Source organism: Diceros bicornis, chromosome 4 (genome assembly GCF_020826845.1).
Source record: "Diceros bicornis minor isolate mBicDic1 chromosome 4, mDicBic1.mat.cur, whole genome shotgun sequence".
In the NCBI taxonomy this organism is placed as follows: domain Eukaryota; kingdom Metazoa; phylum Chordata; class Mammalia; order Perissodactyla; family Rhinocerotidae; genus Diceros; species Diceros bicornis.
In genome coordinates this window covers 31,045,749-31,073,635 of record NC_080743.1, presented here as the reverse complement: position 1 = coordinate 31,073,635, position 27,887 = coordinate 31,045,749, and the positions used below count along the sequence as shown (strand labels likewise).

At 41.8% G+C, this 27,887-nt stretch overlaps 1 protein-coding gene across 4 annotated transcripts; it reads right to left on the bottom strand.

The window, feature by feature from the left end:
* Nucleotides 1-405: 405 nt before the first annotated feature.
* Nucleotides 406-13,476, bottom strand: RWDD3 (RWD domain containing 3). 4 transcript variants are annotated; one of them, XM_058538596.1, is made up of 5 exons: nt 13,389-13,476; nt 3,430-3,917; nt 1,484-1,599; nt 1,280-1,385; nt 406-609 (listed from the first exon to the last, which is right to left on the bottom strand). In XM_058538596.1, the coding sequence occupies exons 1-5, from the start codon at nt 13,471-13,473 to the stop codon at nt 544-546; spliced, it is 861 nt and encodes a 286-aa protein (XP_058394579.1). In that variant the 5' UTR covers nt 13,474-13,476; the 3' UTR covers nt 406-543. The 4 variants fall into 4 exon arrangements, with proteins under 4 accessions (XP_058394579.1, XP_058394576.1, XP_058394577.1 ...); XM_058538593.1 differs by having other exon boundaries at nt 544-1,385; XM_058538594.1 differs by lacking the exon at nt 13,389-13,476 and adding an exon at nt 11,676-12,025 and having other exon boundaries at nt 544-1,385.
* Nucleotides 13,477-27,887: the final 14,411 nt, after the last annotated feature.

Below are 27,887 nucleotides of genomic sequence, written 5' to 3'. Positions count from 1 at the left end.
AGCCCCTCCTTGCCATACGTTGTTCCCATAGAACAACCTAACTACACTTACCAGTTCTCCAGGAAAAAATCATACACACCGTGGAAGGAGATAAAATGAATCAAAAATCCCCTCATTAATAGAAGCCCATAAAATGATCAACAGGTAGGCATAATTTAATTCCCAGGGTGCCTGAAAATGAGACAATCAGATTGACCTGCCATGGACACAGAGCAGCACTGTCAAGAAGCACTGTTCGGCGTGCCCAGTGTTTCCTCACTTACCTCTCCCAGCAGTCATAATTTCCTAATGCCATCACTGTACTTCATAGACTGCAGTCAGAGGGATCTCCTTGGCCTTTCTTCCATCACTTGGTCCCTTATTTTAGAAGCACAGGTGGCTTCATGCACACAAATATCCTTTCTCAAACAGAGATAGCCGCTTACACTTTTGTTACAGATTTTAATACAAGCTTTTATTTTATGGCTTCTCTCCTTAGGTCATGATAAATACACTTTAAGATCATCATACTTCAACAAATTTCATAAAAAAAAAATAGTACCTCTATATAATTTTCTCCATGCAGCAAGCCAAATTCATTTTGTATGAAACATTTTTCCCCTTGTAAAACTAGAAGGTAAATTTTTCAAAAAAAGAGTTTTAATTTAAATTGATTCTCCAGCCCTAGCAAGTACCACGCTATTCTGGGTCCCCAAAGAAAGCAACTGTAAATCAAGTTCTATAGAACGTCTTTGGTTTGTATTTAAACTAACGATTCATGCAATTCCACAAAGAAATCAGTGTTATATTTTTCTTAACATTCAACTTAAAACATTAGACATAATAAGCTGAATGGGGGAAAATCGTGATCAAATGCTAAAAACGTAAACATGAAGAAAAGTAAACATGAAAACAAATCTCTTTTAAAAATTCATTTAATTACAAGAAAATCAGCCAGAAAATTGCACAGTTCCAAACAAATCCTCTACACAAACACAAGGGCTCGTTTACCATCATCTTTTTATATTTATCTTCCAGATAACATTCCATCTATTGAACCTGGCCTTTACTGGCAAAAATTAGAATACATGGATGTTTTTACTATTCAATATTCCATACACAGAATTGGCTTTTGTTTCTAAGTTAAGATGGTGTCTATCATTTTGCTTCGGTTTGCTTCAAACTTTAAAATTGTTCCCTTGTGAGGATTTCAATTAGCCACTCCCAAAATCCGATGCAAAAAACAAATAAAAAAAACAGCTGTTTTACTAAATGATTCCTGTCTTCCACTTCATTTCACCAGCCGAAGTACAAATTCAGAGAAAAGCTTCTCAAGTCCTGCAGTTTCAAATTCCTTTTGTAACTCATCCAACGATGAATACTCTTTGACTTCAAATGCCAGAAACCTGCATTATACAAGAGAAACTCATGAATATGCCGAGATTTGTCAGAGTATAATTATCGATTCAGTTGCTTTTCCATCTGCAATAGTACTAAATTATACCTTTTGTGTTCTGTCTGTACTTTTGTTTCAACCAGTACACTAATCATTTTCTCTCTGCATTTCTTTCCACTTGAGTCCACATCTACTTTGGAGGTTTTCTGAAGAATCAGGTACTCCTAAATGATAAATCAGTATGTTAAATATATATCTTACTCCGAATCTCAAAGTCCTAGTTTTAAAGGAGCCCTAAACCTGCAGGCTTATTTTCATGCTTAAAGAATACTCTCTTTGTGGGTCAAGCAGTAAGAAAGTTACACCGTGTTTTTACATACTTGGCAGCATGACGTATTGGTGAATGGAGGAGAAAAGAAGGATGTTGTCAAACTATGCAGGTTTAAATCTGGACTGGACAGCCCACTTAGGTCTGATTCTGGGCTGGTTACCTAAACCCTCTGTGCCTCAGTACCCTACTCCATACACAATACTCATAACAGCACCTACCTTATGGGAAGTTGCGATGATTAAATGAACTAATGCGTGCCTGGCATACATTGCTATAGCACACTGAAGAGTACCGGCTACTGTCATTATTACTACTACGTCAGTGTCTGCATGAAGTTAACAGGCACACAGCACTTACCGTTCCAAATTGATGGCAGCTATAAATATGTACCTGTAATTCTCAATCCTGATATATAATCTTATAAAAATTTAACACAGATCTTTATATTAAATGGCATTTTAGGGACAACTAATAAAAAATAAAGAATTCTTTAAAAAGTACAGTTTCTCTACATTAGCAGAGTTCTAGTCATATGAATAAATACTTGTTAATTAATTGATGGATCCAATCTGAGTAACAACATCTGTGAAACAGCTGCACTTAGCCTAACATGCATGACTGAGCTGGCTTAAAGAAAAATCCGAATCTTTTGGGGAAATATGAGCAAGGAAATTAATTTGTATTCATTTTGTCAGCCAGCATTTTACCCAAAAGGATCCAGTTTTATAGATATACTACAAATCACCTGAAAATATGTGGTTCCTTGGTCAGAACCCAATCTAGGACCTATATGAAATTTGAATTATTTGTTGTATCTATATGCTATAACCCAGTACTAATCTGGTTAACCAAATGCCAAACTAGTTTTGTGATAAGAGCCAGTCATGAAAATGCTAGGTAGTTAGTCTACAAATCTTTAAGATTACAAGTTGTGCAAGCTAAATCTGTTTAAATAAATTCAATCGTAATTATTCTCGAGCCAACACATCTGAAAGCATAAAACCTATTAAATGATTTGTAGCTCTTTTAAGATTTAAAATATAATAAGCAGCTTTCCTCGTCTGGTCCCACATAAAACAGGTCAGATGAGTTTAGAATGAGAACTTGAAAAATCTGAAGATGATGATTTTGAAAGCAGCTGCTGAGACAAGTCAGGTGGAAACAAGTTAGGGAGGAGGTGACAAGCTGACAGCCCTAATGATTCTACTTCCACTCACACGAAATCCTGGTTAGCAGGGACCAGCTCCTCTTTCCAGGTATTATAGATACCAAATGAAGTGTCAGAATGTATTTTTAACTGCTAAAAAGTTAAAATTTTTGCAGACTACCCACAAATATACCCCTTACACTGCCTAACTAAGGAAAGAAAGAAAAATAGGCATGAACTTTTAGTGCACATTTATGAAGTTGAGGCTCCAAGCTAATTACAGAAACAAACACTCATGCACCACAGAGACTGTTTTCATAACCTATCACTTTCATTCAGTGGCATGATTTTTTAGATATAATCTTATACTTATTCTTCAAGCTTTGCAGGTTTATAGTTGTCATTAGAAGTTAAAGACATTCTTAAAAAAGAAAATGAAGATCCATTAACATGGTAATGGTAAAAGGAGAAACATCTTAATGATTAATCTGTCCCATTGTTATAAAACACACTTATAGAGACACCATTTTAGCAGAAAATAGCCAAATTTATATTCAACATTAAACTTTTTGGCACCTTGATGTTATTTCTGTCTCCTTGTAGTAAAATCAGTATTATTTTACCCATGAACATCAGTCTTCCTGTCAGCCTTAAATTGGAAGCCCACTTCTCCACAGTTTTGACATATTTAGTCTTTGCTCTCATGTGATCTAAATGCAGAAGAGTTATCCACAATCCATCATCCACAGCCGTGCTTGTTGCAAAAGCACACGTCTCACTGCCACTTCCAGTCTCTGGTTGGTTGAGGATGTGCCTGAGATTCTGCTGAATCCAGAGAACCAGCTCGTGAACCATAGGTTCTGACACAAGGTTCTCCGCTTGCTCAAGTAACTTCTCCTTCACAGTCACACGATGGGCCCTGGTCAGGTGTTCCGAGTTAACCGAGATACCAGGCAGACACGAAGGGTAATTGACCGGTAAATGGAACACCAATTCTAAGGGTACATCCGCATCCATAAGTCCTTCAGCTTTTGTGCGAATTCTGAACACGGTCCCATCTGTCTCTGGAAGGCATCCAAAAGTAATGATTAGCTGCACATAATTCAATCTGAGTGGAACACTAACAAGTTAAAATTTTTATTTCAAGTCTCAATTTATTTCTCACGTGAAAACTCTGAGTTGTTTTACGAAGAGACACATAATACTAAGAAAGCCCTGATTTATGAACTTCAACCTTCCTTCAACCACACACACATATTCACGGATGCATGCACACCAGCACCCAGGACTTCGCTGGCACACCAGCACCCAGGACTTCGCTGGCATTTACACTTGCCAGCACCGCCAATTTTATTAAGGTTACCAGAAAGGTTTCTTGTCGTAAAATGTTTTTCCACCCAGACTTAGCTGATAATTCTGCAAACCCCTAATAAACTTATATGAACATTCAAAGAAACGGTATCCTGCATATATAAAATCAGTAATTAATTAAAAAGTTATACACTAAATCCAATGAAGGTCATTTTGCGGTAAGTCCAAATCGAAGCAAACCCCTGGAATCCTGCATGGTTGTAGGGCCGCAGAGAAACTCATGACTGTGCATGATACAGTAACTGCCTGGACCCGCTCTCTTCTTACTTCAAATATATTAGTATCCGTGTAACATGAAGGGAGCAAGATGAACTAAAATCAGGCGGACATCATTTCAGCCACTTCTGGCTCCGTAAGGAGGAGGGGCACCCACACATAGGATATGAGATGAAACACTCTGCTCTCTTTCAGATTTGCTCCACTTCACCCCTCTGATGTGTTCCACACCACTTCACCCCACTTTTCAAAAAGTTGATAAAACGTCAGGCTGATTCATTCTGCAGGAGGCAGAAACACACAGCTCAGAAGAGCAGAGCAGAACAGGACTGGGTGCAGACGAATCGCTTTGAAGCTAACTCGCTTCTCTCCCCCGACTTCTTTGTCCACTCGTCCTTGTTCATTCTCTTCACAAGACAGGCAGTCACACCCTCCCATTTTCATACCTGGAGTGCTGCTCAACAGCCTCAAGAACTGAAAGCTGAGCGCATTCCCATCTTCAAGAACCTAACGGAACATTGAAATGGCCTTCCAGCCATCTGACTCCATTTCTGTCAAAGCTGTTGTTACAGACATTGATTCACAGGACCAAACACATGTTACACAAGAGTTTTTTCTTCAACAGAATCTCCAGTTGCATTGAAGCAAAGCACTATTTTAAAACACCACCCTGAAACACAGGCAGTAACCATTATAAAGACCATATTAAAACGATACAACTTAAATTTGCATTACATAAGTAAAATGCGGACTGCATAAAGAAAAATTTTCCAAACCTAACTTAGTACACTCCTCTACAGTCCATCACCAGTTTCTCAAAACCCTTCTTTCTTCCACCCAGTTACTTATCCTTTTTAAAAACTATTTTATTATAAAGTAGGCTCCCCTATGTCAGTCAGATCAGTACATTTCACTATATGAAACGGGCATTATAAATAGACCTACAGACAACATATGACCATTAGGCTAAATAAATTTTCCAGAAATCATCTGGGGAGTCCACTTTTTCTCTCAAGGGGGAGGCATAACTTTAAAAGATCTTCATTCATTCACCATTCAACAAACATTCACTGAGCCCCTACGTGGCCCAAGGCACTGAGCTGGAGTCTGAGGAAAAACAGTGGGTAAAACGCAGATCCGGTCATATGGACTCAATCCAGCGTCTCACAACATGAAAGAGTGGGCATATCCAAAGTGATCTTCCTCGACTTCTCTTCTACACTTAAAAATTTCTTCATCTATAAACATATATGCATACAATTTATATAAACATGCACTTTATATTATCTCCATGGAGATAATTCTCTATGGGAATGGCATTTCTGAATATCTTCAGAGCAAAGGGTATTGAAAGCTGTGTTCAAGGGTATTTGCATAAGAGACAACCTTAGAAGCCAGAGAGCTTCTCCCTCCAGATCAGAGGGCAGATTTGTTTCCAGACCAGTAGAATAAAGACAACATATTCCTTCAGGACAAACGTGGGGCAGGATTGCTAGCAGCCCCCTTATAAGACTGGGGGCTTCCTAAGCTTAGCTGTGACAAAGATGCACTGTGTTCGCAGAATCCACGTGGGCCACCTCCACATCGCCCCATGGAACTTGGGGAACAAGGGGACCCAATGTGAGGCTGAAGTTCATGCTGCCTGCCGTGCAGTGAGTAATAAACTGTCTAAATCCACTTGGGCCCACTGCCTCCTGCCCGGCTGACGCTATGGGAGTGTGCAGCGACCTAGCAGCTGCAGCCGAACGCTGCCCCTTAGGAACTGCTTGACCCCGTGACAATACGTACATTTTTTTTCACCATCTCGCTCTCTCCTTTTCACTCTTCTCTCTGAGCACAGCAAACCCTACCATCTCTAAGACACTGTTCCAATCATTAGCACTCTCTTGTGCCTGCCTTTTTTATCCCTCCCTCAAATCTTTGCTTCTCTTCCACTTACAAAATATTTATCTTCTTTCTTCAAAAAACCCAAAATCCAGTGCTACTCATTCCCTTACACTACAGACCTATCTTTCTCTGTCCTTCATTTTCAATCTTCTGGAAATATAAATCTCACCACCTGCATCCACGTTCCCATGAACTGGAAACCAGTCTCTCCACAACTACTTGTACTGTGACTTCCACCATCACTTCTCACTGAAGCTCCTTTCTCAAACACTACCCCTGCCCTCCCAAACACCGGCCTGCAGGAACAAGTTAATTCAGCAGGCCTGTGTTGCTCAAACCCTGCACACTCCCAAGGAAGGCCTGTCTTCAGGACTGGCCCTTGGCTGGCTCCTGGGAGATGAGCTCTGAGCCCTTGGCATATTCTGCCAGATAAGAGTGGTTTGGGTATACCCAAGGCCTTGGACCACAAGGTACAAGTTTGATTAAAATTTATGGTGAATGTTCTTACTCTGGGGACTGGAGTCGGATTAGCTGAGGTCACTTATGCAGGCAGGGAAAGTCTACATGACTGATGCCCCATAAAAATTTGGACACCAAGGCTCGAGTGAATTTCCCTTGTTGGCAACACCCCTCACGTGTTGTCACACGCTGTGGCTGAGAGAACTAAGCATGTGGTGTGACTCCACGGGAAAAGGACACCTGGCAGCTTGTGTCTGGTTTCTCCTGGACTTCACTCCATGAGCCTTTTCTCTTTGCTGATTTTAGTGTGTCCTTTTGCTGTAATAAACTGTAACCACGAGTATACCAGCTTGTCCGAGTTCTGAGTCCTTCTAGCAAATCATCAAGGCTGAGGGTGGTCTGGGGGCCCGTGACACAGCCACATTCGGTGGCCTTCACCCTGCCCTACCTTTCCACAGCATCTGAATCTACTGAACCAATCTCCTCAAAATTCCCTCTTCCCATACCTCCCAGACACCACAGTGTCCTGGTCCTTTTCCTACATCTCTGATTATTTCAAAGCTTTTCCCAACCCCAAAATGCATAGCATTCTTTAAAGTGTAACCCCGTGAACAACTTGCTCATCTCAGTTACCCAAGCTTGAAATCTTAAAGTCACCTGTGACTCCTTGTTCCCCTCCTTGCTTCATACTTCATGTTCCATTGCCAAAGTTCTCCAGAATTTCTCTCCTTTCCATTCACAACCACCCTCCTAACTCAGGCCTTTCTCTGGTTTCTCTAACAGTGGGCTCCTCACCGCCTGGCTCTCCCCACACCAAATTACCCTATGCTACTCTCCCAGACTGACAAACAAATGACAAATTCCTCCACCAAACACCTAGAGCCAGCCCACCACTCCATGTCCTCTCCCCTTACTCCTCGCTCCAACTAACCCATTTTACGCTGTGTCCTGAACACAGTCTCTGGTTTCCCGCCTTCAAGCCTTGCTCCTGCTGTCCTATCTGCCAAGAAGGCCCTTAACTCTCCACTTTCTGCCTACTGGGATCTTTGTTAACCACCAAAGCACCTCTCTAAAGCCTGGCTTGTGATTTCCATGGTACTTTGGACTTATTTTGTGGTATGTTCATACTCAGAATTATCATGGTTGAACCAAATTAACTATTTTCTTCACCACTGGAACATAGCTACACTCTTTTTAGACAACAACCAAAAAACAAAGCTTGTAATCATGGGACTCAAAGGTATAGAAGTCCTTGGTACCTGTGGTAGGCTACATGATGGCCCAAAGACATCCATGCCCTAATCCCCAAACCGTGATTACGTTACTTTACATGGCAAAAGGGCCTTTGCAGATGTGATCCTGAGAGGGAGGTTAACCTGGATTATCCAATGGGCCCTAAATGTAATCACAAGTGTTCTCACAAGAGGGAGGCAGAGGGAGACTTTACCACAGAAGAAGGCAATGTAATTGCTGGACCCAGATGCTATGCAGCTGGCTTTGAAGATGGAGACAGGGCCATGAGCCAAGGGGAGCAAGGAATGCAGCTCTAGAAGCTGGAAAAGGCAAGGAAATGGATCCTCCCCTAGGGGCCCCTAGAGGGAGCACAGCCCTGGCAACTTGATTTGAGCCTGGTGAAACTGATGTCAGACTTCCGACCTCGAGAACTGTAAGGGAACAAATATGTGGTGTTTTAAGCCACTGCATTTGTGGTAATTTGTTACAGCAGCCAAAGGAAACTAATACAGTATCTGTGCCCACAAACAAGCTTTTCCCTTTCTGATCAAGACCCTGAAACCCAGTGTTCTCCAATCTCTGCCATATAAACACCCCCCTGTTCCTCCCCAGTGCAGTGAACTGACTGACAGAAACAGGCGATCCTGGGAGCAAGCCTTTAATGGCTATTGAGCTGGCCATTCAAATCCTTACCAATTTTCATTTTTCTTAGTTATTTTCTCATCCTAGTCAGCAAATAGAAAAGCAATAGGAGAAAACCCTGACTTTTGCCTTAGAAAACTGTGAAATTATTAGTTATTTGTTTAGAAGAAAAACTGCTTTAATTCTTTTAAGAATTGGAAAGGATTAACATTCTTCCTAATTGGTCTTCTTCTTCCTAATTGGTGACTCCTCATCCCTCCCCCCCGACACACACGCGCACACACACACACACACACACACACTATAGCTGCAAACTAAAATTACACAAAATGATGCTATCTCTGTAAGAAAATGAAAAGCCCAATAACATACCCCATTCTGTTGATATTTAACGTGGTAATAAAATTACACATTCTTTTAAAAACTCAGTTTCTCCCTAAAACTCTAGAAGTATGTATATTACCCTTCCATTTCTTGTCTGCCTTAGTTTGTACATGCAATTAAACTGGCTCCTTTTCGCCTCAGAATTTTTTATGTAACACATGCATCGTCAGTCTTATATTGGGTTTGTTTTTTTGGGTTTTTTTATTAAAAAAAAAAAAGAAAACAAAGTAGCCTCTATCTGTTTTAAGATTATTAACAGCTTAGAAACAGAGTGATTAACAGAAAACTAATTCTGCTCTACATCTAATGCTAATCTCTGTCCTTCCCTGGCCCCAAAAAACTCTTGTTATTAAGTTTAACTCACAAACTCATCATTCTCAACAAACAGTGATGCCCTAGGAAGCTTATGCCTGTCCTAGACAACTAAAATTTTCATAAGTTCCAAGACTATTTTCATCTATTCTAAAGACCCTAACAAAAGGTGTAGATCTTGCCTCTGGTTGAAGTTCACATACACATTCCCTAGTCGTTTTGGGTTTTTTTGTAAGTCACTCTGCCTTATAACAAGTGTATCAACTTCATAACTAAAACACAAACTGAAATAGGTTTCAAACCTTATTCTTCCTTACAAACACATGAAAGAAATTATCCTCCTGACCATACTCCAAACAACAGAAATTCAAACTAGAGAAACTGAACTGAACCGCAAACTCTACACTAATGTTATTTTCAGGTTTCACCCAGTTCGTAGTCACGCACAATAGAAACTCAACAAATGCTGTCCAACAGTAGACGACACTGGAAAATGTAAACCAAATTTAAGAAAATGAGTTCTTCAAGATTCATTTAGAGCCCATTAAGAAATCATTTATATACCATATACAACTGACTTTCCCTAGACTTGCTTTTTTTTTTTTGCACTTTTTTAGATCTACTGAGAGTAAGACTTGGTGCAGAAAAGTACTAAGAAGCTTCAATCACCCTCTCATTCCTCGTGTGCACAGGATTTTCTTTCCTCTTGCTCCTAGGGGGCTCACCATAAGTATGTATCCACTAGGGCTTGTTATTATGTTTCAGCTGCATTTTTATATATATTAAAAATGTGGTTACAGAAAAAAAAAACTAAAAATACATGAAGTTAAAGTGGCAATCCCATCCTTTAGAAGTGAAGTTCAGGGCCGAACAGGTTTTGCAGAGGTGAGTTCAGTACTGACAAGCAGCAGGAAACAGAGCCGAGCAGATTGAGAGGGGTCAGTGGGTGACAGTCACGATTCATTTTGCAAGAGGGCCCAATCCAATCTGAGCATTAGTGTTAGCAGAATACAAAAATTCACTCTGAAGCTTCTGTGCAAACAAATTATACGATATTGGGTCTTACATGCTTCCCATTTTACAACTTTTTGTTCTGTGAGTTAATTTCTAGAAATGCAACTCCATGTATAATGAGCATTGACCATGGCAATATAATCTCTGTGACCCTCAATCACCTTATCAGGAAAATGAAGATTTATAACAATAGCAATCTCATCTGTCTCATAGGTACACACACATACATGCACACACTCCCCTTCAGAATTATCTTGAACATAAGTTGGGTCATACCCATTTATTTCTCTGGGTGCTTATCATTGCTCTCTCTTTCTGGACAACTGTTTTTCTTGCTCTCTAAGAACTCTTTTCCTGACGCAGGAGCCCCATCTCTATTAAGGAGCATGATGCAGTGCAAGGGTCCACACACTCTGGAACCTGGTGGTTACTTATCCAGCCTGAGCATCCATTAGTTTCTCTGTAAAATAAAGCTAAGAGCACCCCTCATCAAGTAAGATGCATTTAAAAGGGTAGGTGACCCCATTAAATCTGGCACCTGGCCTGACTGCACTGCACAGAGAGGGGCAGAATCCCCTAATCTGGTCTACCCACAGCCCTCCCTGGTAGACAGGAGTGTGGGGGCTTAGAACATTTGTACCCATTAAGGATAGTAACACCTGATGTCTCTCACTATGCGCTTACTATAACCATAGTAAAGAGGCCAAATGTACATAAATTCCCTGAAATTCTCAGCATAAATTAATCCAGCTAAACTGAACTATTCGCCCTCTTCAATCTTATGGCCTTAAGAGTTGACCCTTGGGTCGGCAGCCTGAGCCTTCCTGGGCTATCTTGTCACCAGAAGTGCAGTCCCACCACAATGTTCTCCCGCTTCCAGTGGGTACACGGAGAAGCTTGTCTGGGGGAGGCCAGGAAGGAACTGATGGTGTTCAGAATGGTCCGGTATCAAGCTTATATCCTCCAACCCAAGCTGACAGTGACCCTGGAGTGGAAGCCAACAGCCCACTGCATGTTCACTGTGGTCTGTTCAAGAAGTCCTAAGTTTCCCTTAATTCCCAGTTGTGAACATCAAACATCCCTATTTCAATCCCTGAATTGTTCTATTCTCCAATGAACCTTTCAGCAACAAAATGTCCTAAGTTGTTACACTGAATTCTTTTATAATTCAATTACTTATTGATGCCAGAACACTGAATTAAATTAATTAGGAGGCATGGCTTGAAAGTCACGCTCAATTTAACAGCAGATAAAGGGTCCACAGTGCTCTCAATATTAAGACACTGCTTTCTTTAAACACTTACTTTTTTGGGTTTTCTCTGACCTGCCAGCAGGGTCTCATGCTCAGCAGTGTACTCATGACCCCGATCACTACCACTCCATCCTCTTTAAGGTGTGATGGGAAATCATAGGTTCATTTTTCCAGGATATTCCCAACTGAGCTATAATAAAGGAATTTAGGAAAACTGATCATCTCGTCAAATAGCCTGCCTCAGGCAGAAGTAATTACCAATAACGAGAGCAGTGGAGACAGCGAGTAAGATGATGAAGAATTACAAATGCTATCCAATCAGAAGAGGGGTGACCAGAAAACACTACAAGTGAGTAAATCCTTTCATATGGATTTTAAATAATTGTTTCAAAAAGATCCAAGACAGGCTAGGCACGAAAAAGAAAGGAGCTCCAATACTAATTGGTTCACAGGACCTGGAACATAACAGTGCTCCATGGATGTGCAGATGGGTGATGCAAGAAAGAATAAATGAGAAGGAGCCAACCATTGCTGTGTGTGTGAATAACACACCACATGGATCCCATGAAACCACCTTAACCCTAGATGGCTTTCTCACAACACCCAGCACATTTTAGACCCCCTTCTTAAAGGTCAACCAATTTACCCTCAGAATGACCATTTTAATAGCAGCTGAAACATAACAGAAGGCTAAATCCCATGCCAAAAAATTTACATACTGTATCTGAAAGCTAAGTGAAAATCGAAAATTATCTGCATCCCTGCACTTTTTCATAAAGTGCAGTTTTGGTTTTTACTTAATAGAAGCCATAGACAGAGACAGACGAAGTTTTAACTATCATCAAAAAATAGCCAAAAGAACTTTTCTAGACTGTAAGCTCCTAGAGGACATGGGCAGTGTCTTTGTCAATATTTGCAGGGAATCAACAAATATGGGCTGAAGGATCAATGCACCCCCAAGAACCTGTAACTGGCAACCACCTTTCAGTGGACTAGAAAAAGCAGGAGAAAATCAACTTAGAAACACTGAGAAAAGGTTGGGATGGAGCACTGGGCGATATTCAAAAATTCATTCAACACACATTTACTGACTACCTACCACGTGCCTGGCACTGTTCTAGATGCCTGGAGTTTTGTGATTACAAAACAAACAGGGTCTCTGCACTCATGTAATTTGAGACAACAACTACCCATACAGAGTTCAAACTGCGGTGAGTGCTCTGAAGGACATAATGCATAGTGCTTATAAATGATATAATGCAACTTAGGGAAGCTGGATTTAAACTAGGGGGGTCAGGACAGGCCTCTTTTTAAGGTGAGATCTGAAGAGTAAGTAGGAGATAGCCAGAGATAGCATGTGGGTGCCATTCCAGGAGGGCACGGCCGGCGCGCAGGGCTAGGCGCTCAGCGAGTGGGAGAGCGACAGACAAGCGGGGAGTGGGGCGGGGGAGTTGGGGCGGGGGAGTTGGGGCGGGGGACCGGCGCGGGGCGGAGGGCGCGGAAGGCAGGGACCGGCCAGCGGGCCGCACGAGCCTGGGCATCAGGTTCTCCGTTCACTGCAGAGTGGCGAGCAGGGGCGCGACCCTATTCTCGTTTCAGGGGGTCGCCTCCCTCTCCCGCCTGCTCCGACAGAACCCCAGTCCCCGCTGCGTGTCATTCCATCAGTCCACTAGCCCGGTCCCCAAGTGTGGGCCCCAGGGCAGGGAGCCCGGTCTCGGGGGCGGGGAGGAGAGGGGGCCTGGTCCCTCCGTCGCGGAGTAGTCACCTGAGCGGCTCAGCACCTCCCACTCGTCGGGCCCGCAGAAAATCGCGGCCAAGGCCGAGAGCTCCTCCTGCGCCTGCTCCGCCATGGCCGCGCGGCCCCGCCCCCTCCGCACCTCCCCTTCCGCCGCCCCCGCCCCCGCCGGCCCGGAGCAGCGCGGCCGGCCGGCCACCAGGGGGCGCTCCACGTCTCCGCAGCGCCGGGGGCCGGGCGGGGGCGGGGTGGCCCTGGAAGTCCCGCCCACAGCTCCCGCTCGCTCACTCCAGACGGGAGGCTCCGTCCGTTTTGGGGACTTTTCTGGGAGGCCAAAGGCCCCGTGGCCCGGGGCAGGGTGTCTGCCAGAGGCGACCGTGCAGCTCACCCGTTGCTTTCCTGACAGAGGGAGGCCTCCCAGCAAAGCCCGACAACCTCTAGCTTTTAGCCCCGGCTTTGAACTCTCTCACCTTTGCTGCCCAGACCCGGCCTTGGGCTGCCCGGGCGGAGGATGGACAGGGCAAAAGTAACCTTGCAGTTAGGAAGAAATCAACAAGCAGGGAAGTGACCAGAGAGGAGGTAGCCCTGTACGGCTGGGAATTGGACTAGGTGTTGGGGATGCTGCAGTCAACAGACAGACGAGATTCTCGGTCCTCGCAGAGCCATTAGTGATCCAGGTGGTCTGGGACTCGCGGAAAAGGCGCGGGGCAGTAACAACCCCCACTGCTGAGCTGTAACCGGCGCTGGAACTCCGGACAGGGATCAGAGTCCTGGGACCCCTTTTTTTTAACAGGTGCAGAAATGGAGAGTTAGACTTGCCAGCCCTGGCATTGTAAGAAAATTACTGGGGTAGCCCGGGACCTTGTGGAGAGCTATGTGCCCAAGGTGCTGGGTGCAACGTCATAGCATTCCCCATTTGTCTCCTGTCTTCACAGGGGACAGCCCTGCTGAATGAACCAATGGAACTCCTTGGACTTTGGGGGTACAATCGAGTGGTGTAAGCGTAGCAAACGCTGGCTTTTCAATATTATTTATTTTGTGATATTTGATGCATACAAAACAGTGTGGCTCTTGAAACTTGGTAATGAAATGATCACCCCTGAATCCAGCACTTAAATGTAAGAATTGGAGCAATACTAATAGGGTAACAATTATCAGTCCGTTCTGTTTCAGCTTTGATTTAGAGAACTAGATTACTATGATCCTCGGTGATAGCTCTGTCAGCATGTTTGGCTTGTCCTTTTGTTTTTCAAGTAACAATTTAAAATTTGGCATCCCCCAAATGTAGCTGGTCTAGCTCACCGAGGTCCCACAATTTTTGTTTGCATCAGAAATAACATTCTATGAGATAAATCAGGGAATTTAGATGGCCTCACAGTGACTCCTGTCATTGACCTACAAAAGTCAGAATAAACGGGGCTGATTTTAAGACTGAATCCATGTTACCATCATCAACATCATTCCCACTGTTGGTAAAAAGGGATTTTAAAAAGGAAAAGATACAGGCTTCTGAGAACAGAAAGGAGATATCTAACAAGATGGACTGCAGGAGAATGTTTTTCAGAGGATGCCAGGGGACTTCCGTGACCCCAAGTAATTAAGAGCACTGCTGTGCACATAGTTGGAAAGACATAAGTTTACTTAAACTCGTAATTATCTCTGATGTGGCCAATTTGTTTAATAAAAAAAAAAAACTTTGAATCATTTCCAAAATAGCAGCAGATCAGTAGGTTCATAATTAGCTACTAAAGAGTTTGATGAACAAAAGAATAAATTTTTAATGTAAAATATCACTAAGTTATTTGATTTTAGTTTGAAGTCCAATGTTAGTATTAAAAGTGGTAGGAAAATATTAAATTTAGTTATTTGACTTTATAAAGATAATCTGCAAAACATCAAATAGTTCATATCTTATTTTTTGTGTGTGTGTGAGGAAGATCGGCCCTGAGCTAACATCTGCCAATCCTCCTCTTTTTGCTGAGGAAGACTGGCCCTGGGCTAACATCCATGCTCATCTTCCTCTACTTTATATGGGACGCCGCCACAGCATGGCCTGACAAGCAGTGCATCAGTGCGTGCCCAGGATCCGAACCGGCGAACCCCGGGCCGCCACAGCGGAGCGCGCACACTCAACCACTTGCGCCACTGAGCTGGCCCTGTTCATATCTTATTTTTAATTTCCCAGATTCACTATAAGTGATATGAGTGAGAGAATATGAACAGTAAGACTACAGCTGTCAGACCTGTGAGGAGGCAGTCACTGAAGCTGCTTTCAGCAAGGTGTCCATGAAATTGACATGAGGACATCAATCTATTTAAAATTTTCTCATCAATAGGTTTCTTCTTTGCCTTTTCTTTCTCCGTTGGTTTCTTAACCTGCTTTTCGTACTCCATTTAGCATGTTTAAATGAAAAAGTCGATGTGAATGTCTTTTAAATTGACACTATCCTAAGGCCCTGAGGTCCCATGAATAAGTTTCTGCTCTCTAACATTTGGAAGTAATCATCACAGAGACAGCATCATGTCAGCGTGGTAGTTCTCACACTATGAAAATATCACTACATGTCAAATATCTCAAGCCTACTTTAATGTAATAAATGTTCTTGTATTCACAAGCTACTGAAAATTCTAAATATTTAATGTGGAATGAATGTCTAGACGTATGGATGAATGTCTACTTAGAGCACAGTTGCTTTCTCTCTCTCTCCCCTCCTCGGCCCCCAACAGTACATGATTTGCTAGAACAAGATTATTTATAGATGCCACTTTCCTAAATAGTTGCTTCCCCATGACCCTAAGGAGGGGAAGTTTTAAACCTCTCACCTCCAGTTAAAACCACTAGCGCAGGAGACAGTTCTTTTAACTTTTCTGGGAAAACACTTTCACTCCCTTTATCATGAGTAGTATGTAGACTTAAATACTCAACTCTATGTCTGAAATTTTAGGTCAAACCCCACTTGAGCACAGAAAGGAGAACACACAATTTTAAGAGTATTAGGAAAGTTTGTGTTAGTATCGTGTCAGAAAAGCTGAGAATCCTAATACCAAAATGAATGGGGGTGTGATAAGGAAAATTATCATACTAAGACTATGAGAAAAGTAAAAATGCTTTCAAGAACCACTAAGAGTAAAGAACAAAAGAGGCATTGAGTGCCAACTTGCTAAATGAACCTGAACTCCAATAAGCTGTACTACTGGTTCTGTCTGAAGGGTTTCTGTATTTGCTCATTTCGTAAAATGTCGTTGGGCTCTCATTGACTGTTGGCCTGGCTCTACAAACGGAGTGTTCAGATCTAGAGATGAAAGCAACAAGCTTCGCAATATGCAAGTCAACACAATATGCAACAATTACAACTTCTCTCACCACACTGAGGGTATAAGAATTACACATTTCCTTCTGGGTGGGAAGTTCAATATCGTGGTATAAGTAAAAGCAATGGAGGGCCGGGATAGCAGGTACCTCCCACAACTTCCCAGAGGAGAACTATGTTTGTAATGCCCAGGAACATGGTAAGCTTCCAAAAGTACATAAAGTCAGTGGTGTTGAGTGCTCATAGTGCTTTTGTTCTGTTACATTGTGCAAGTCACCAATCTATTTTTCACCAAGATAACAAAACAAAAGCAAATAAAATCTATGACAATGACTCTTAGTTTTATGGAAAGATTTGCCTCCACCATGTCCAGCTAATCTGTACTTCCTCCAAAAGATTGGTTACCCTCTGCCCATGCAAAGCGTGCTTGATTCTTATGCATGAGGGTATCAAAACAGTTCCAGCTTGCTTTGTGGGAAAACATACACAGGCTGAGGTCCACTGACATAAAAGGTCAATGCCTTATCAATGTTATAAAAACAAGTCTTAGTATCATTAGGGTTTTAGAGTTTGTCTAGTTAAAATAACCCCCAATACTTCATTTTGGTTACTACTGTAAATGGCTTCTTTTTATTATTATATTTTCCCACTGTGTATTACTAGTGTAGCCAGTTTTTATCATCTGAGGGGGATTTGGGGGGGCTGTGTGATTTTTTAAAAATCCTTTTCTCCAAACTGATTAAAGGACTATAAATGAGTAGTAAACTCTGCCATTTTGGCAAAATAGATTCTCAGTGGTTGAAAATTGAAAGAGAGAGGTATAGGGGCTGGCCCCGTGATGTAGTGGTTAAGTTCACGCACTCCGCTTCAGTGGCCCAGGGTTCACAGGTTCGGATCCCGGGAATGGACCTGTGCACTGCTTACCAAGCCATGCTGTGGCAGGCATCCCACGTAAAATAGAGGAGGATGGGCACAGATAGTAGCCCAGGGCCAATATTTCTCAGCAAAAAGAGGAGGATTGGCTATGGATGTTAGCTCAGGGCTAGTCTTCCTCACCAAAAAAAAAGAGAGAGAGAGGTAGATCGAGGAACCAAAACTATGATTGGGAAAACTAGACCTAGATTTTAAAAAAAAATTGGGGTCCCTATGGGCAAATGATGTGTTAGATCAGAGAGAGGGAAGGAAGAAGGGAGAGAGAAAGGGAGAAAAAGAGGAAGGAGGAGGAGAGGGAGGGGCAAAGAGAGGAAATAGGAAGATGAACACTTCAGAAGACGATGTGAAAAGGGAGATTTTTATGAAGTAAAGGAAACCATGAGTTAGGAATTTGGCTTTATTTCTAGAAGAAGAAGATTGATTTATCTGCCTTTTAAGCAGTAGAGAGACCTGAAACTTTATTCAGTAATAATATGAGATTTGCTTCAAAATAATGTGGGAAGGGGCAAGATGCTGGGGTATGGATGGGGCTGAGGGGACCATAGGTTAATAATTGGTGAGGCAGAGATGTGGGTACAGAAGGATTAGGTATTTTATTCTGTCTGCCTCTGTGTATTTTATATTCTCTATAATAAAAGTTAATTTTTAAAATGTATTCAGTAGATAATACATCAAGATACCTGAATTTTGCATAATGCTCAATTAACGGGAAAAGGACAGAAATAAAGGGGAAAAATAGGAGGGCAAGGAAAAGAAGAAAAAAAGCAGGGCTAAGTAGAAAGAACAGAGTTGGTGAAAGCTATCAAGAGAGAAGATAACGGATTCCAAAGTGACATGTTCAACAAATGTATGACTTAGGATTTCTTCAGGTGAGAAAAGCACAGAACCTAAAACGTCAGCGCCTCGTACAAGATACAAGTGGTTTTCTCTTAGGCATTCAAGTGGAAGAAGGCAGGCAGAGCTGCGGCACTCCACAGTGCAAGGATTCGAACTCCTTACCTTTTGTGGCTCTGCTCTGCACACCTTTGATCCCCACGGTCATGCCATGGTCTGGGGGGCCACTGGAATTCCCACTACCAAGGCTGCATCTGGTCAGGAGAATGGGACCCAGTCAGATCCCACCAGCTAGAACTTAGTCTCATGACTGCTCCCGGCTAAAAGATGGGCTGGAAAATGTCATTTTTATTCTGAGAGGCCACGTACCCAGCTAAAAGTGGAGGAAGAAATGAAGTATTATTGGTATTCCTCTCTTATTATGGAGGAAGGGAAAACACTATTGGGAGACAGTGACAGTCCCCACCATGCCACCTCGAGTTGTTTTGGTCAAGAGATTAGGTCGTCACATAACATAATTCTGTAAAGCTCACCTGTTCCCCATCCTTCGACTCCCACCACCCCGAACTCTTTATCTCATTGTCCCGTTTTATTTTTCCCATAACATTTACCATTATCTGAAATCTCCTTGTGTGTTTGTTTACGTTTGTCTTGTAGTTGCCCCACAGAGAGCATGAGCAGTCCCCCAGCAGCACCATCAAATCAGTGCAGATGCCCGGAGTGACGAGGACACGCAGGCACCAAGAGAGTCTGAAAGGGTCTATTGCTCACGTGCTGAGGCTTTCTGGGAAGAGCTGGGCAACTCAAAATGGCCTGAATGAAGGCAGGGCCAGTGGCTCTGGCATTCCTCGTGGTTAGGGGGTGGGGCCGGGGCTAGAGTTCCCCTGTGCACCACTGGCGTTTTCATGGTCTGAACAAGGGAGGGAGTGCCCAGACTTTCTAACCTGCTTGCCCAGAGGTGGGGCAGAAGGGGAAAGTGGGGTGGGGCTTGAAAGCTGTCAGCAGTAAATCAAAAATCAAAAACAGAGTCACGCATGTTTATTGTCTGTCTGCACTAGAATTTTAAGTTCCATGAAGCGAGAGGCCTTATCAGTCTTATTCGCCTCTGTATCCTCCACGTCTACAACAGTGCCTGGCAAATTAGGAATTCAGTAAACATTTGTTGATGCAAATGAACTCATTGCAAAGTTTATAAACTCTTCATAGGATTGCTTATTCATCAGAGTTATGGTGCACCTACTGTATGCTCGTGATTTTCTGAGGTCTCGGGCATCCCGTGACTGAATAAGACACGGTCTCTGCCCTCCAGGAGCCCCAATCCATCTAGGAGAGGCAGCAGCCTTTCCTGGGGCGGGGTGATGAGTGTCCTGCCAGGTGAATGGAGGCCATCAGAGAAGGGCCCGGAAGCCCGTTGGCCATAGTGTTAGAAGTTTCCCATCATAGTATAATGGGAGGAGGAGGAAAGCTGGAGGAAAAGATGGTTGGAAAGATAGTTCTCTACTTTCATTCTTCAACAAACATTTATTGAGCACTATGTGCCTTTACTTTGTGCCAAGTATTACACCAGGTCCCCGGAAAACTGTAGTTTGCAACACAGATCTCTTGGAATTTGTAGTGTAGTGGGGCAGACAGTCTTAAAAGATCACACATTTGGTAATCTGCAGCCTGTTGAAACCATGGGAGTAGATGAGATTGCCTGCCTACTGTAGTGGGGCAGACAGTCTTAAAAGATCACACATTTGGTAATCTGCAGCCTGTTGAAACCATGGGAGTAGATGAGACTGCCTGCCTACATCTCAAGAATTTCACAGTGACGGTGATGTATTTCCCAGCAATGGAACAGAGAAGCACTGGTTTGCCAGTCTTCCTAACACAATCAAAACAATAGTCCCTTTGTGGCAGTGTTTCTGTGTTTCCCTGTTGTTGTTTTTCACTTTTTTGTTTCATTCTCTTTTTAGTGGGGAGAAAAATCAAGCCAAGAAAACAGAAAAAAATATTTCCTTTGTGGCACTATTACCACCTGGAAGAGTCTCTGTGTCCCTGTCTCTGTCTCTGTTTCTTTCTCTCTCTCTCCCTTGGTGATACAAAAACTACCTAAAAATAAAGAGGCTGGGCTGGAATATTTTGTTTATTGTTGTTTCAGATAAAATCCTGCTATATTTATGATTCTCATTGCCCTTTGAAACATTGATTGGCCAGTAATTTCTTCACTGATAGCTTCATTACTTTTAAAAGGAACATTATACTTCTAGATGAAGCACAGCCAGTGTTCCTACTGTTGGGATCATATTGCCAAATACTTTGCTCTTATCAACTTCTCCTTTTTCATGAGATACTTTCCCACCTCTTTGCCTGGTGAATTCTTATTCATTCTTCAGGTCCGAAGCCCACCTCTCCTCTGGTCTCACTTGAGGACCCCTGCTATATTTCCCCATCACGCATCACATTTACACAATTGTCAGACTGTATTGTAATTGCTTGTGTGTCTATAACCCCCAGCAGAGAATGACTTTCATGAGATGAGGAAGGGTTTCTATGTTATCTTTGTTGTATCTCCAACTTTTCACACAGTGAAGGCATATAAAAAGCACTCAGTATTTGTAGAATAAATCAAGAATGAGTGAATGCATGGTTACAGTATCCGAGTAAATAGATTATGGTTCACTTTTCTTATTACCTCTACTCTCATTCCCATCAGACTTTATTATCTCTTGAACAAGTTGATACACATCAATATTAAGCAAGAAGATTACTACCCATATCTTTACTTGAATCACTTTCAGAGTAATGAAGAAATATGCAAGGGTAGAAAAAATAGTTGTTTACTCCTAACAAAGCCCCACAGTTTCATACAGGGGAGGAAAAGGGAGGAAAAACTTTTTACATTTGAGTGATAGTCACCCATGGTTGCTGCTTCACTTCACTGTATTATGTACAAAGAGAAAGTGAATCTTAAAGTAATTATTACAGCTAATACACAATGTAAAGTTTTGACATTAATGGGCTAAGTCTGGAAGTCATGTGGTAGGTAAATCTATATAGTGTGTATGTCCCAAATGGAAATGGGACACCATGTGGTTCCTGATCTAGCCTGGCCAGAAATATATCATATTTCCACCCGAATGTGTGATCAAGGTATTATATTTTATTTACTATTCAGGTTAATATTAATCATTTTAAAAAATAACAAAGTCATCTGAAGACAGAGTAGTGATATATAGCAATGTAGCCATATCAATTAAAATTAAGACGTTACCAGACTTAGATTATATTGAAAGGGTCAGGGAGATTCCCTGGAGAGGAGCCCAGGAACTTTCTGTCATGATAGAAATGTGCTATTTCTTGATTGAGGTGGTGGTTTCATGAGTTTATGCCATTTCACTGTACCATAAAGAACTGTGCCTTTTATTTTACATATAGTCTATCTCAATTTTTTTTTTAAAAAAATGATACTGAGGGGGAAAAGACAGGTTAGTAAGTTCATAATACTTTTATAAGATTCCTTTTTTTTGGAATTTGAGCTGAGTATGCTCTCAGCTTGAAATTTGAAAGAAATTTTTCTTTTTTTTGGTGAGGAAGATTAGCCCTGAGCTAACATCTGTGGCCAATCCTCCTCTTTTTGCTGAGGAAGACTGGCCCTGGGCTAACATCCATACCCATCTTCCCCTACTTTATATGTGGGACACCTGCCACAGCATGGCTTGACAAGTAGTGCATCGGTCACGCACGGGATCCGAACCAGCGAACTCCAGGCTGCCGAAACGGAGCATGTGAACTTAACCACTACGCCACTGGGCCAGCCCCAAGAAATTATTCTTTTAAAAAATCTTTAAGCCTTGCTACTTTTTGATTTTTATGTAACAACAACAAATCTTGGCAGGAAAAACCTGTAAGTTTCAAGTATCTTCAAATGGCACCAATGAGTCTCCATGAGTGGGATGTTAATAGAACTGGAAAAACCATGCCTTCACTTAGGGCAAGTTGTTTCTAGCCTAAAAGCTCAGCCTACCATTGTCTGTTGATGTAAAAAAAAAAAAATGTAATTGATACAAGCACTCTTCGTTTTATGCCGACTGAGCGATTATTCAAATTTTTTTGTGTGCGTGTGAGGAAGATTGGCCCTGAGCTAAAATCTGTTGCTCAATCCTCCTCTTTTTCCTGAGGAAGACTGGCCCTGGGCTAACATCTGTGCCAGTCTTCCTCTACTTTATATATGGGACGCCTCCGCAGCTTGGCTTAATGAGCAGTGCATAGGTCTGTGCCCAGGATCCAAACCTGCAAACCCCAGGCCGCCAAAGCGGAACCCACAAACTTAACCATTAGGCCACCGGGTTGGCCCCCAAATACTTTTTAATGCACTAAACAAGCTCACTATTTCAAATAATTTTATGACTTTTTTGTGTGTGTGAAGTGAGGGACCTATAGCAATGTGGGCTGTCTACCTTTGTACATCAGTTCTTAGATGCACATATTTTTCACATTTTTACTTTCAGACTTAACTTTCACATTTTAACTTCACATCAAAACTTGCAGAATGGCAGAATGGTTATCAGCAACTTGGAAAAAAAAATCCTAGAGTCCTAGCATAAGTGGAGCATCTTTTTTTTAAAGAAATACTGTCTCACCAATGCTCTTGGTGGAACAAAGGACGATATATATGAACGAACACAGACAGCAACGCCTCTGAGTTGATCTGTGCTTCACAGTCATCAGACACAGAAGGTGAAGGAGTTTTAGGATAGTTTAACTAGTTGTTTTGCTTATATCTTCCTTTTTATGTATGCACAAGAGTGATATTTGATAATGTACATCTAAATAAGTCTAAAAGACCTTTTTCAAGAAGTATAAAATAAAAATTCCGAGTGATAAGAAAGTGAGCCACAGACTAATTGGCAGCATATTTTCTTTTGTACTGGTACATAAAATAATGGTCCATCTTACAACTGGTGGCATCTTAGATTCTATGAAAGCTGATCTTTGCACTTTTTGTATGTTGGCTTTTCAGCCAGAGAAATGAGGGAAGAGGAGGGAGGAAAGACTTATAATCAAATAATATCTTAAATGTATAATAATAGCAATAGTGTTTATTGAGTAGCTACTACAGGCCAGCTGCTATGCTAAGTGCCTTACGTATATCATTCGTGTAATTCTCCCCAAAAAGCCTGAGAGAGTTATTATTGAACTGACTTTTATTCCTTCAGAGCCATTAAATAACCTGTCCAAGGTAAGTTTGCAAAGCTGAATTTGAACCTAGTTTTGACTGACCCCCAAAGTTCTTGATCATTGTGTAGTAATTTCTTCCCCTGCCTCCCCCCGACCCCCACCATCCCCAGAAGTTCAGAGGGAAAGCTTAAAGAGGATGGAGAGAGAGAATGAGAATCCCAGCAGCATTCAGTTTCTGTGCAGGTTGTTCTTGAAGAAGCTTCATCCTTGACGTGGTAATGCCGTCTTCCTTCAATCAGGCGAGACACCCCAGGATCCTAACATCAAACCCCCCTCTCTTTTTGCCTTAGCTAGTTCCATTTGGGATTTTATCACTTGCAACAAAAAGCATACTACTGTAATCATTCACAGCTTTAATACATATATACACTTTACTACTAATAATAAAATATTACTTCTAACACAGCCCAAGTTTGAGCCCTGCTAGCTCACTTTGTTAAGCTGCACAAGCTGTTTCGGCGTTCAGCTGTTTCAGTTACAGCCCACGGCCCTCGAGGCACCTGATTCTCTCTGGGATTCAACGATGCCCTAATCAGCACAGGTGAGAAGTAGTAAGATAGAGCACAAAGAACATAGGATCATTAGCCAGCTCAGTTTTCTTCTGAGCAGCTCTGTGTTTCAGCACGAGTTGCTTAACTCTGATGAAACTCAGTTTCCTCAACTGTAAAAAGATGCTGATTACAAAATGATATCTAAAAACTTTTCTGGTTTTAAAATTCTTGGCTCCTGCACAGATTAAAGCCATCCAGACATCGCATGGTTTACTATGTGTAAGTAAATCTGGTGGATTTCATGGCCAGTTCCACTCCCACTTTCTTTGAAAATACGTATTTTTTTCTTAACAGAATTCAAATTCAATATTATCAAGTGATATGCTCAATAAAATTAAATTAAGACAGTTTTGCTTAGTGGTTAAGAATTTTTTAAGAACTATGACATAGTTACGGATGAAATAAAAGAGTAAATTGATGTTATAAACCTTATCTCCAGGAACTATCTCAGGATAGTTTTCAAACTACAAGACTTGTGACTCAGAGAAGGAAAATCACCAAGGTCTGGAATGGTGCACTGAGTTTCCATTCTTACCTCAGAATAATGGCATACACCCTTGAAATTGAAGTCAGATCTTTAACATTAAGCTATAAGAAGGAGGCTGAAATGTCTTTGTTTTTCCTTATGGACTATTGATTTCAAATTTTAATACCAAAATAGAATATATGATTACTTTTTTCCCAAAATGATGACCTTAAAAAAACCTCATTAAAAAGTGATTTGCAATTATAAAATAATACTCGTGTATTCAATCTCAGACAATCAATACGGTTTTACAAATCAAAAACTAAACTCTTTAGCCAAAACGTTGACTTGGGAAAACAAAACATGAAATGTGACAGGAAAATTATGATGTTTTTAGGGATTTCTTCCAAAAGCACTAAACATTTTTTCCAACAAAAGTGGAATTGATTCAATAAACTGCCTTCAAGTTATAATGCATTTGAGGAGATACTCCTCAATATTTTTTGTTATTTACAGGTGTCATGTAATTCCCTGGAGCAGCTATTTCCTAACTCAGTATTAACTGTGACTTAGAATTTTTGATAGCTTTCTATGATATGTAACTTGCTCATACTCAGGAAGTTATTCAGGGGCATAATTTACCGCATGTGTTCATTACTTTGGGTAACATTTTAACAAAAGGAAATCAAGGAAGGGAACGAAACTATCTTTACTGAATACTAATTATACCCACTACCTTAAATGTTCACACCAACAGATGGGGCTCCACAGAACCACAAGCATGAATACAGGAATGTCCATCTATCCATCTGTGCTTACATGGGGAAGCGCTGCACCAGCAAGACTCACTGACTCAGGTGTAGCAAGTTCGCCTTCTGCAAGAGGAGACTTTGACTTTCAAAATCCCTCAAGGCAAACCCTTGGCTCCCCACTCCCAGATCTCCAGGCATCACAGCATCTTAATTATTCACTTATAGCGAGGCCCAGATATGGTGCTAGTTCCAACAGTACATAAATAAATGGCTGAGGGCCAGGAGGAAGCCCACTCTGTGTAACGCACCAGTAGCTAGCAGCAGTGACATTCAAAATATTTAACATTAATGCAGCGTAGGCCCTGACCAATCTAAGGAGCATTAGGCATAAACGTCTACACTGGCTGTAGCAGTGCACGCTGGCTGAGCGTCAGCCCCGGGAATTAGTAGCTTGAGCCACAAGTGCAACTTTATAGGTTTCAAATACATTATTTTTTCTTTTTTTTGTGAGGAAGATCAGCCCTGAGCTAACATCCATGCCAATCCTCCTCTTTTTGCTGAGGAAGACTTGCCCTGAGCTAACATCTATTGCCAATCCTCCTCCTTTTTTTTTTCCCCCTTTTTCTCCCCAAAGCCCCAGTGGATAGTTGTATGTCATAGTTGCACACCTCTCTAGTTGCTGTATGTGAGACGCGGCCTCAGCATGGCAGGAGAAGCAGTGTGTCGGTGTGGGCTGGGAATCCGAACTCGGCCACCAGTAGCGGAGTGCGTGCACTTAACCGCTAAGCCACGGGGCGGGCCCCCCTCAAATACGTTTTAAAATATATTATTTCACTTAGTCCTCAAAAATTCTGTTATGTAGGCATTATTATTTTTCTAATTTATGGGTGAGAAAATTAAGGTTTACAGAGGTTAAGGAATCTGCCATAGGTCACACAACTAGTAAGCGGTAGAGCCTAGATCAAGTATGGCTGCTTAACACAACCAGGTTGTTTTATTCCACGGTTTCTCTTTCGTTCTCAGTGCTAAGGACATAAAACTCACTAACTTTAATTTTTTAAACTGTTCTATCTATTCAAAATTAGAAAATGAAAAGTGACAAATGTCAAGTCAGTACTTTAGCTTCATGTTATTCAAATCACTGAGTTACAAGTAGTTCCCTTAAATGACTTTTTTTTTTGGCCTATGGACATGTTAATGACGACCAAAAGAAATATGTGAATAAGACCCTTTCAATATTATTTTTGTGAGGCTCTTCTTCACTGCTCTCAACTTCTGCTACTGTCAGCATGTTAATCTGTATTGAAAAATATGAACCAAATAGCTAACTTCCTGGATGAAATTTATCCTATGAGTTCAATCTTAGGAAGCAATGCGTGAAGTTACTGAGTCTTTTATAGGAGGATTAAAAATCCACTTATCCTGGAGAGAAGAGACAAAGCACTTGTTCAGAAGAATTCCAGATAATTTATGTAGATACTCCACCCTCGAGGAGGTAGACCCCAGCTCCTGACTCCTTCAGTGTTGGCTGCGCATAGTGACTTCTATCCAGAAAGGACAGCATGGAAAGGCGGTCACATTGCAGAAACCTGACAAATAACACCTCAGCCAGGTGATCAAGGTCAACATCAGCAGTGATAAGTCATGTTGATGGTATGCACCTTTGATATGGTGTGATTAAAATGGCACTCTGGGGTCTTCCTCCCCTAAACTCATACCCTAGTCTAATCATGAGAAAAGCATCAGACAAATCCCAGTTGAGGGACATTCTACAAAAAAACACCTGACCAGTACTCCTCAAAACTGTCAAAGTCATCTAAAACTAGGGAAGTCTGAGAAATCGTCACAGCCAAGAGGAGCCTAAGGAGACATGATGACTAAATGTTACATATCGTGGATGGGATTCTGCAACAAGAAAAGGATATCAGGTAGAAACAAAGGAAATCTGAATATAGTAATGGAAGTTAGTTCATAATAATATATGAATATTGGTTCATTAATTGTAACAAATATACTAATGTAAGATGCTAATAATAGGGAAAACTGGGTGCGATGTACGTGGGAAATCTCTGTACTATCTTTGCAATTTTTCTGTAAATCTAAAATTGTTCTAAAAAATACAGTTTATTTAAAAAAATAATTCATTTATCATTTTGACATTTCAATAGTTGATCACACTACACCAGGCTCTCAGTTAATTCAGAATTCCTAAAGAAGCAGATAATAAAAGTGAAGCTAGGGGGGCCGGCCCGGTGGCGCAAGCGGTTAAGTGCGCGCGCTCCGCTGCGGCGGCCCGGGGTTCGCTGGTTCGGATCCCGGGCGCGCACCGACGCACTGCTTGGTAAGCCATGCTGTGGCGGCGTCCCATATAAAGTGGAGGAAGATAGGCACCGATGTTAGCCCAGGGCCGTCTTCCTCAGCAAAAAAAAGGAGGAGGATTGGCGGATGTTAGCTCAGGG